We start from the raw sequence: 10157 nt of genomic DNA on the forward strand, positions 1-10157 counted from the left end.
TCATGCCATTGATAGTGATAGCTTCAAGAGGTTTGTCGAAGGGGTTGGTCAATTTGGCCCGGGTTACCGACCTCCAAGCCAAGACCAATTAAGGGAGCCATTATTAAAGGAAGAGATAGAGAGAACTAAAAGTTCTTTGAAGAAGCAAGAAAAAGAGTGGACTTTGAATGGTTGTTCTATTATGACCGATGCTTGGAGCGACCAGAAAAGAAGAAGTATCATGAATTTGTGTGTGAATTGTGCGGAAGGCACAACTTTTCTTTCTTCTAAGGAAGTATCGGATGAGGCACACACCGGGACATATATTTTTGAATATGTGGACAAGTGCATTGAAAATGTTGGGCCACAAAATGTGGTTCAAGTGGTGACGGACAATGCTTCAAATAATATGGCGGCGGGAGATTTGATGAAGTTGAAGAGGCCAAACATATTTTGGACTTCATGTGCAACTCAAACCTTGAATCTTATGCTTCAAGGAATTGACAACCAACCTAGATTCAAATGAGTGATTGAGAAGGCAAAGAGCTTCACCATCTATATTTATGCACATTACAAGACTTTGGCATTGATGAGAAAGTTGACAAAGAAAAGAGATATAGTGAGGCCGGGAGTCACTAGATTTGCAACCGCTTTCCACACTTCGCAAAGCTTGATGGAGAAGAAGAATGAGTTGAGAGCTATGATTACTAGTGATGAATGGAATGAAATTAAGCAAGCATGCAAAGAGTGTAAAGGGGAAGGCGGCGGTGAATATCGCTTTGAGTGCTTCTTTTTGGAATAGGTTAAGTCTTTGCTTGAAGGTGTTTGCCCCTTTAGTCAAGGTGCTTTACCTTGTTGATGGGGATAGAAAGCCATCAATGGGCTTTGTGTATGGAGAACTACTTAGAGCCAAAGAGGAGATTAAAATGGCATTCAAATATCAAGAAGCTCACTATCGTCCAATCCTTGACATTGTTGATAGAAAAGCCCGTGATCGACTTGATAGTCCATTGCATTTAGCGGGCTACCTCTTGAACCCATATTACACATATGCCAATCCAAGCATTGAGAACGATAATGTGGTCATGGATGGGTTCTTCACTTGTGTTAAGGTATTCTTTCCCGATGACATTCAAACTCAAAGTTTGGTGACAAATGTAGAATTGCACAAGTATTTGAAGAAAGAGGGTGGATTTGGAAGAACATTGGCTAAGGAGGGATGCACACAAAATGATGACAATTATAATCCGGGTAAGAAATACCAACTTATTTTTTTATATAGCCAATTGTTATTGTTTTGTTTGTTTTGCTTTTGGAGTTTGGCTAATTCATAATTGTTGCTGTTTTGTTTATGTTTTTTTTTAGTTTTGTGCTGGAATATTTATGGAAACCTTGTACCAAAATTGCAAAGTATGGCTAAAGAGATACTTTCATTGACCACAAGCTCATCCGGATGTCAGAGAAATTGGAGTGCTTTTGAGGGGGTAAGTACTTATTTAGTTATGCATTTTTGTAAGTTTGTAAGCAAGTAGTAATGTAGTTTACTAATTATTTTAAAACTCATAATATACTATTTTTTTTTTCTTTATGTAGATCCATACAAAGAAAAGGAATAGACTAGATACAACGACGTTAAACAATTTAGTCTATGTCCAATTCAATGCTAAGATCATCAACAAGAAGAGATGAATGAAAGAGAAGATTGTGGATGTATTAATTGCTAGTGAAGCTACTATGGCCCAATGATGGATTGTGGATGGTGGTGATGAAGTCGTTGAGTCCGATCTTACTAGTGAAATAGTTGGAGAGGGATCGGGATCGGGATCGGGAGTGGATAGTAGCTTAGAGCCTAGGAGAAGTTGTAGACTTCAAGAAATTAGAGAACTTCATGAGGAGGATTTTGTATCGGATGAAGAGGAAGAATATGAGATGGATTTTGAGTTTGAGTCGGATGAGAAGAGAGTACTAGAGGGATATGAAGAAGAAAAAGAATTTGAGGATTAGGCTTGGAGGAATCAAATTTGCAATTTTTTATTTATTTCTAAGAACTCATTATCTTAATGTTGTTGAACATTTTATCTATATTTTGAGTATTTTCACTATTTTCAAACATTATAATACATTTTATATTTTTATTTATATAATTATATGTTATAAAAAAAAAAAATTAAAAAAAAAATTAAAAAAAACCGCTCAGGCCCCTAGGCGCTAGTCCTCGGCCTTCCACCCGACTAGCCTTTCAATATCAGGCCACTTGATTTGATATAGGTTTCTTCAAATCTTGCCCTGTTGTTTTCATAAAATAATACTCTATTTGTTTGATCTGGCTGATTCAAAAGACTTTATAGCAAACTACGTCATTGTCTAAAGACTCTAAGTCTCTAAGGACTGAAGGCCCAAAATATTGGGTTGATATCTCACAACACCAGCAAATAAGTGTAGTTTTATTTGAACAAGTACTTGCAGAATTCAGCCCAGCAGCCCAAACCCAAATTTAGTATTTTACTTTGAAGGAAACCCCAGGATGAGATTTCTCTCCTTCCTATCCGATTTCTCTCCACTAGTTTTTCTCACTAGGAGGAAATGTTTGTAGGAAATTGTCCCCCTAGTTTACTCCAACTTTTGAGAAGCTTCTCAATTAAAATAACTCATTTGAGTTCAATTTGTGGAACTTGAACTTGAGTTATTCAAACTTGAACGAATGAACTCGAATGATCCGATACAATTTATAATAATTTGAAAGATAAAAAATTATATGAACCGAACTTGAGCCCTCAAAAAATGGGTTCATTTGCCTTCTTTTTTTTTTCCTTTCAAAAAAAAAGAAGGCTAGGAGAACCATGATCCTTCTGATTACAATTACAACCTTGTATTCAATAACACAAGAATACAAATGCCCACGTGTGCACTGTAGCAAATGAGTAACTACTATGTTCTCTATGTGGCTTCTATAGTCAGTCTATCCTCATCAAAATTGACGTTATCGTGTGACTTTGTGTCACACTCACAGCAATGAGAGGATTTCAGGATCGAAAATGGTGAGAGATTATTAGGCGCAGAAAGTTTAGGCAGGCAAAATAAAGCAGAAGAAGATAATATGGCAACCGTATTAATGGTCCAATCAAACCCCCTCATGGAGTATACCTTAATGGCCATTACACCACCAAACTTTAAACGGGTTTAAGTTGCTCTCAATCTCCCCAGATTTTCAAAACTAACCCAAATCACCAATCAAATCCCATCCCAGGAATTGGATTTCAATGGAAGAAAGCACCATTCTGCATAATTAAACAAGTCCCAGGTTAGTCCTATTCATTCATTTCAAGCATGTTTCATCCTTTTTCTGCCTAATTGTACTATCAGTATGGTTTGGCAATCACAGCTTCATATGGGGTAAAATCAATTTCAATATCATTTACCTCTACTTTCCTTTTCTCTTTTCAGTTGCATATTATAAAAACTTTGTGTCATGGAAAAATTACATACCATGAGTACTATAAGTCTATAACCAGTTATGATTTGTGTAGAAAAGGGTTTGGTGTGTGATTGACTTCCTTTATGTAGAGAAAGTACTTTTGTCTGTTTGGTAATGAATGTTGCTGAAAGTTACAATCTTGAATCCATAGATCCAATTTTGTAGTTTAGAGGATGTCATAGAATGTTGAAGGCTATTACTTTCTTCTTGTCAGTTTGTTTTGATTTGATGAGTTATCTGTTTCTGTTTGAAAAAAAACAGTAATTTCCCTTATCAAATGGTGTTACAGAGTAGTAAATTGAATCTCTGTCTGCTGCCCAAAATCAAAGTTTTGGGTTTGAGTGGCGGATTGGGAAGAAACCGGTTTTTGTATCACAGCACCTTGATCCTCTCTGTTGACTTTCTTCAGGTCCAAGCTTGAAAGGTCCCAAAAGCATGAAGCTGAAAGTAGGCAATTCAGTGGAGGTGTTGAGAAAAGAAAATGATCTGTGTATGTCCTGGTTTTCAGGTAAAGTAATGGCCGTTGATGGCGATGACTTCATTGTGAGGTATAAGTCACTTATAGACCGCAAAGAGGTGATGGCGGTGGAGAGGGTGTACAGAAAGGCCATTAGGCCTCGGCCTCCACATGCAAAGAAAGAGAAGGGATGGATTGTTGGTGATATGGTTGAAGTGTTTGATACGAAGTGTTGGAAGGTTGGGAAGGTAGCCAAGGTAGGGAAGAACAATCGAGTTGTCATTAGATTTCTCGGGTCCATTCAGCTTAAGGAATTTGATGAATGTAACCTGAGGATCAGGCAAGCTTGGGATCAGAATAAGTGGTCAGTGATTGAGAAGGTCAAACCCTAAACCCTGAACCTAATTGTTGTTGCAAACTTACAAATCAATAGTCTTATTTGGCGCGCTTGTCGGACATTTATAGTTATATACAGATGCTTCTTGCTATTTAGTTTGTAGCTTTAAATTGCAGCAACTAGAACAGCTATCTTTGTGCTAGTATACTAGGTTTATAGGACTTATCCATTTCTGATGCTCACAGGTTCAAAAGAATAATCAGATTAAGATTCGGAGCCATAGATGGGATCATTCAAAAGTTCAACTAGAGGCAAGTTGTGCAGAACCTTTCTCAAAAGAGAAGAGAATTAGTTGCAAGAGAAGAAGATCAAACATTAATGTGGGAGCATGTGACAGGCCATCAATGAGTAACCATTGGCTGTACATGCAGGTAGATAAAACATCAAGGAACAACTCTAGTACTGATATAAATCCCAAAATGAGAAAGGCAACCAGCTATGGGATGCATAGATCTTTTGAGTCTACTCAGTGCACTGAGGATAGTTACCCGTGTTCTGTGGCTAGTTGTAGTATGAATGAGCTTTCCGGCTCTCAAAATGGGAGTTCTGCAGAACTTGGAGAAGATATTTGTGATAGTTCTGACGCAGAGTCATCATTTCCATCTTCGGCTGGGAAAAAACTCTCAGCTCCATTACCAGAGCCTTATGTGCTCGATGTTGACATCCACAAATTAGAGCTTCACGCATACAAGTCGACTTTGCATGTGCTCTATGCTTCAGGTCCCTTGAGTTGGGAGCAGGAATCCCTCCTAACGAATCTTCGTCTGTCCCTTCATATAACAAATGAGGAACATTTGCTGCATGTGAGGCACCTCTTATCTTCTCAGGTTCTTTGATGAACTCCACACCAGTTCACATTCTCCAAATTACTTGTAAAGTGTAAATACATGTAATTTGTTTTAGATGATTTGGGTTTTGTTTTTGAACTCTTAGCCATTTTACCCTGATAACTTTTATTTGTACAATCCTGTATAAGTTGATCAATAAGTTTTGGGGGAATCCTATATGAAAAAGAGTCATGTGGTCTGCTAGTGTTTGATCCCCAAGTAGAAAGAACAGATCAAGATGGTTGAAACTTGAAAGTTGAAACATCTTTACCCAAGTGGAAATTGTTTTACAATGTGCTTTAAAATATAATTGTGGACAATACAACAATTAAGCTGTAAAATCTCCATCCACTTCAAAGTTTTAAGCACAAGTTCTATTCTACTTTTATCACCTGTCAAGAGATTACTCAAGATCAGAACATAAAATTTCATGCTTCTATTGGCGTGTTACTAAAACTCTAGAGCCAGGATTTGTTATATTAGCTCATATACTAAATACAAGAATTTGTTGGATTAGCTCACATACTAATACAACGGCTTCTCACTTCGGAGTTTCGATACTCCAAAACATTGTGGAATCTACGCCCGTTGGGTCAATAATGTCAGAAAAGTCAGTCAAACACTGCCAGCCTGCTACAGGTTCAATTTTCCCCGTCACTGACTTGATTTTTTCATTTTTATGTAGTTTGCTATTTCATTTTCTGGTCAACAACTCACTTATTGGGTTTGCTCATGCAATGTGTTAGCTTCTAGACTTAAAATTTCTTTCATTTAACTGGAGTCAGAAGAGCAACCGCGGCATTTGATATACAAACTTAATAATTGTAAGTTCTACATTCAATAGGGTCAACGTAACGGGGTCAAGCACCGCACACCTGGTACAAGCTTTAAAGAAGTAGGAGCAAAAATAACAATAACTCTGTAGCAGGTAGGACATTTCTGTTTATACTCTCCTGCAGCCATGGCAAGAAATGTTAAATTGCATCCAATCACAGTATCAAGCAACTGCAACTTTGTGAGTTTTGAGGTCCTTCAAACCATCGATCCCATATTACATTTATAGGCCCATTTGTTCTGCAATAAGATATGATCAAGGATAGTGCATTAGACACTGAACCAACCCGTTTAATACAAAATGAGGAGATTGATTACAGAACCAGGTGCTTACAGTGGAAGTAGAGGATCCGGCCGGCCTTCGGTATAGGGCAGCAATCTAAAGAACACCAACAAAATAGACCATCAATTATCATCGAGTTATCAGATAGTCATGTTAGGACAGGAAGCTCTAATGTAGTGACAGAAGGAGCTAACAAAAATGAACATCACTGATACTTACTCAGAACATATGGTGGAAACGTTTTCAGTTTGTTCAAGCTCTCCCAACTCTTCCTGGAAATCAAAGCAAATAAAGTAACATTAAAATGCAATTCATGCATGCAGTGTAGAGGATCACAAGAAAGACTTTCCGAAGCACATCATACATGAAACATTACAGATAGTATACCATATGCAATGTGCAAAAGAAGGCCTTGAGCTGTCTGTGTATAAACCCCTATTGACATAAATGTTAATGTTCTAGCACAAGAACTAGAACTATTCAACAGTATAGATGGAGTCTAGAAAAGCTCCAAAGGACAAATACCAAGCATAGAATATCAGACAATCTAAAAAAAATTATACACACACAACTAAGGATCTAGTGATAAGTTTTAAACAAGACCAGAAAATCTCTCACAGCATCAATGTTGCAGGATGTGAGATTATAACTAAACGCATCAGATTAAGTAGGAACTCTGAAGCTAAGTAATAGTGACATGGATAGCACATTGTAAGACCTGAGGGCAAAATATATGGTATTATACCACAAAATCACTCAAAGGAATAGATATGGCAAAAACACAAAACAATTGTGATCTTCAACAACTGATCTACTAGTCATCGATCAAGTGTGATTCTTCACACAGTAAAAAGGCAGATGAACACACCCTCATCAAGAGGGAAGATAATTGGACGATCCACAGAATTAGCTCCCTTGAGTTTCAACAACGAGTTAAATCTACTGGATTCAATTAAGTATGACTTTGCCTATGAATCAGCTGTTAATACATCTGATGTGGAAGAGGTCAACTTTCTTTCTGTCATGATTAGTACCAAACTGCTGAAGAATTGATCTACATTCTTTTGTTAGCTAGTCAAAATGCTTGTTCAGCTCTTTTCTCTCAACAATCATATGAATCATTACTCCCTACTAATCAAAATTCCTGAACCTAAACAATCAACGATGCCAATCATGCGAGGTTGACACTCTACAAACCCTGAATCTCAACACGTAGTCAAACCCATTTTTCAATTTATGAACAACTTTTCCTTCTCCATCCAAACGTGTACTAAACTCAAAAGAAGAAATGTCTTGAAAAGTATATACAACACCCCTTTTCTTCTTCAACAAAAGAAGAAAAAGCAACATTCTTTCCCAGCTATTAGTACCCAAAATGAGAACTTCTTTACTTGCTTCCAATGACCGAAAGAAAACAGCTTTATCGCAATGTGCAACAACAAAAAAATGAGCTAAAGGGAATTGGAATTCGGAACCGCAAAAAGACAAAATTTACAAAGAACTGGGAATTCAGAGAAAACAAGAACAAAGTGCATTTAAGTAAGAGAAGAAGAAAGAACCTCCAAGAATTTGAGTTCTTGTTCGAGTCGGTTGAGCTCGGCAAGAACCCGATGCCTTCCTCTGTTGTCTGTTGAAGTAGCAGCGACAAGCTGTGCCTGTTGTTCGTCCACAGACGACGCCGTATCGGACGCCATTTGTTCTCTGCTCAACTTAGAAACTCATTACAACCCCATGTTTCATAGCAGCAAGCAAAAGGGTACAGATCTCGTGAGTGATAGAGAGAGAGAAGAGAGTTGTGGAGACCGAATTTTCGTACTGGTTGTCCGACTTTTCTATGTTTCAACTATAAAAGTTTAAAGTTTTTTTTTACCCAAAAAACAAAAATTAATATCCTTTCAAGTTAATAAACTGGTTTTTCATTCCATAATGGATAAGTTTGGAGACAAGAGCAGGGGAGATGCGGCTATGGCTTTGGCTTTAGAAGTGGCTCCTCGCTTGGAAAAGGACCTGCCTTTCCCGCTGCCTGTCTCTATCTGTATTACATCGACTCGATGACATCTTCCATCTTACTACTTACGTATGTACCACGTGATTGACAAGTAAATTTCAAAGAAAATGAACTACAAATTTGTAGTTTGGAGTCTACAGACTAGTCAAAAAAAGAAAATATCGTGTTTAGGTTGTAAGTTTCGAGACTAAATATTTATTGATAGAAAATAAATTGTTTGTTTAAAATATGATATAATGAGAAAAATCCTGTTACAGATAGCTTGGTAAATTGATGTTATGGGCATAATTGAGAAAATTAAGGGTTCTTGGCAATAGGCTTTCTTTCTTTTTTGAGTCTACCCCCTCACTAATTAAACTCATTAATTTTATGCATAAATACGAGCTCACCAAAACCAAATGAAAAAGTTATACATAACTTGTATTTCACGAAACATTAACATTCTAGATCTTCTATTAGGGTTGAGTTGTCATGTGCTGGCTGTCTTGGGTTAAGTTGCAACTGAGGGTTTTAGGGATCCATGTCTTAAATAGAGCAAAGTGATAATGTAAGGAGGAGATGCCAAGTGATAAAATTGTGTTTTGCTAGGAACAAGGTAGCTACATTTCACTCCCATAGTAAAACATCTCGAACTGAGGCTTCATAATGCAAGGAGGAGATGCCAATGGTTAGTTTGTTTTTGTTGACGTCTTTAGTAATTTAGACTCATAAGTTAGCAAACTATGTATCATTTTCTTTGTCTATTATATAAACAAGTGAAGCTCATAAAAGGTTAATTAACAATATAATAAGTAATTTTATTTAACATATTCATGAAGACGAAAATTTTATAAGATAGCAAATTGCCACATAGGTCATCAACTACAATTTTGATACATCTCTATTGGAGATGCTCTTAGATGCTTCGGTTGTTTTATTTGAATACATTAAATTTCCATTTAGAAACTCATAACCAAAGTCAGTTAACGAGTTTTACCCCACAACATTAAGTTTTACTTGCCACCCCAAAGTCATCCATGCCATAAACTAAGTTACGCTTAGAGCCATCAAACTTCTCTCCATCTTCTCACAATGCATAAGCCTCCTCGCCATGAATTGCATCATCCCCTATTTTCAAGTCGTCTTCTATCATCTTAGGCGGAACAATGAGCCTTAACAACAAGCAGATTAAGCTGGTCATGATAATGTTCACGACAACCACAAACACAATTCCAAGAAGTTAAATTCTCATTTGCTTCATCCTTGCCATAACTCGGCCGTCGTGATACCATAGGCAACGCCGATATAGTGTTTCCAGGTGGGAACTAGATAGAAAAGACAACATAGCTTGAAATTGGAAAAGAAGTCGGTGAGGAGACCACCTAGCTAGGCTTCACGCCGTGTGGAACACGACCAGGAATGGGCAAATGGGGGCGGGGTAGCCACATTTGTCAAGCGGGGGCGGGGTTCCCCCATCACGGTTGCGGGTGGGGGTGGGGGCGGGGGCAGGGTTTCCCACTACCCAGACAGGGTCTCCATTTTTTTTTTCCTTTCAAAAAAAAAAAAATTAATTTCCAAATCTCCAATACTTAGGGTTTTCTTCTTCCAAATACATCAGCTATAAGCCCCCATGGCTGAACTGAAATTTTCCTCCTCTATTTTCTTCTTCCTCCACACTCATAACTAGAATCATTCCTTGGTTTTGCTCCTTGGATTTGCAATCTTCAAAACAAGTCGGAAGGTATAATGTCACAAAGCCTTGAATTTCTTTACTTCTTGTTCTGGATGGAGCACTGTTTCATTACTTCAAAGGGCGGTTGCACATTTGATGATGATTTAGACTTAGCCGAGGCCATGAAGGATAATGTCACTCTTTATGATTGACATTGGAAGAAGAGAGAATTGTTAATGAATGTAG

General features: G+C 37.6%; 3 protein-coding genes across 6 annotated transcripts; 2 read left to right on the forward strand and 1 right to left on the reverse strand.

Moving 5' to 3' along the window:
* The first annotated feature begins 692 nt into the window (after window positions 1-692).
* On the forward strand, window positions 693-1668 carry LOC112171552. The gene is made up of 3 exons (XM_024308717.1): window positions 693-1230; window positions 1345-1463; window positions 1573-1668. The coding sequence occupies exons 1-3, from the start codon at window positions 693-695 to the stop codon at window positions 1666-1668; spliced, it is 753 nt and encodes a 250-aa protein (XP_024164485.1).
* Window positions 1669-2951: 1283 nt separating this feature from the next.
* LOC112174837 lies at window positions 2952-5312 on the forward strand. Of its 4 annotated transcripts, none has more exons than XM_040509257.1 (3): window positions 2952-3372; window positions 3963-4291; window positions 4494-5312. In XM_040509257.1, the coding sequence occupies exons 2-3, from the start codon at window positions 3971-3973 to the stop codon at window positions 5142-5144; spliced, it is 972 nt and encodes a 323-aa protein (XP_040365191.1). In that variant the 5' UTR covers window positions 2952-3372; window positions 3963-3970; the 3' UTR covers window positions 5145-5312. The 4 variants fall into 4 exon arrangements, with proteins under 4 accessions (XP_040365191.1, XP_024168424.1, XP_040365190.1 ...); XM_024312656.2 differs by having other exon boundaries at window positions 2952-3280; XM_040509256.1 differs by having other exon boundaries at window positions 2953-3372; window positions 3864-4291.
* A 599-nt stretch (window positions 5313-5911) lies between these two features.
* Window positions 5912-8139, reverse strand: LOC112173090 (guanine nucleotide-binding protein subunit gamma 1). The gene is made up of 4 exons (XM_024310637.2): window positions 7812-8139; window positions 6472-6524; window positions 6304-6348; window positions 5912-6209 (listed from the first exon to the last, which is right to left on the reverse strand). Exons 1-4 carry the CDS (start codon window positions 7944-7946, stop codon window positions 6125-6127), a joined length of 318 nt encoding a protein of 105 aa, XP_024166405.1. The 5' UTR covers window positions 7947-8139; the 3' UTR covers window positions 5912-6124.
* Between the last annotated feature and the right edge of the window lie 2018 nt (window positions 8140-10157).

Source organism: Rosa chinensis, chromosome 6 (assembly GCF_002994745.2).
Source record: "Rosa chinensis cultivar Old Blush chromosome 6, RchiOBHm-V2, whole genome shotgun sequence".
Lineage (NCBI taxonomy): Eukaryota > Viridiplantae > Streptophyta > Magnoliopsida > Rosales > Rosaceae > Rosa > Rosa chinensis.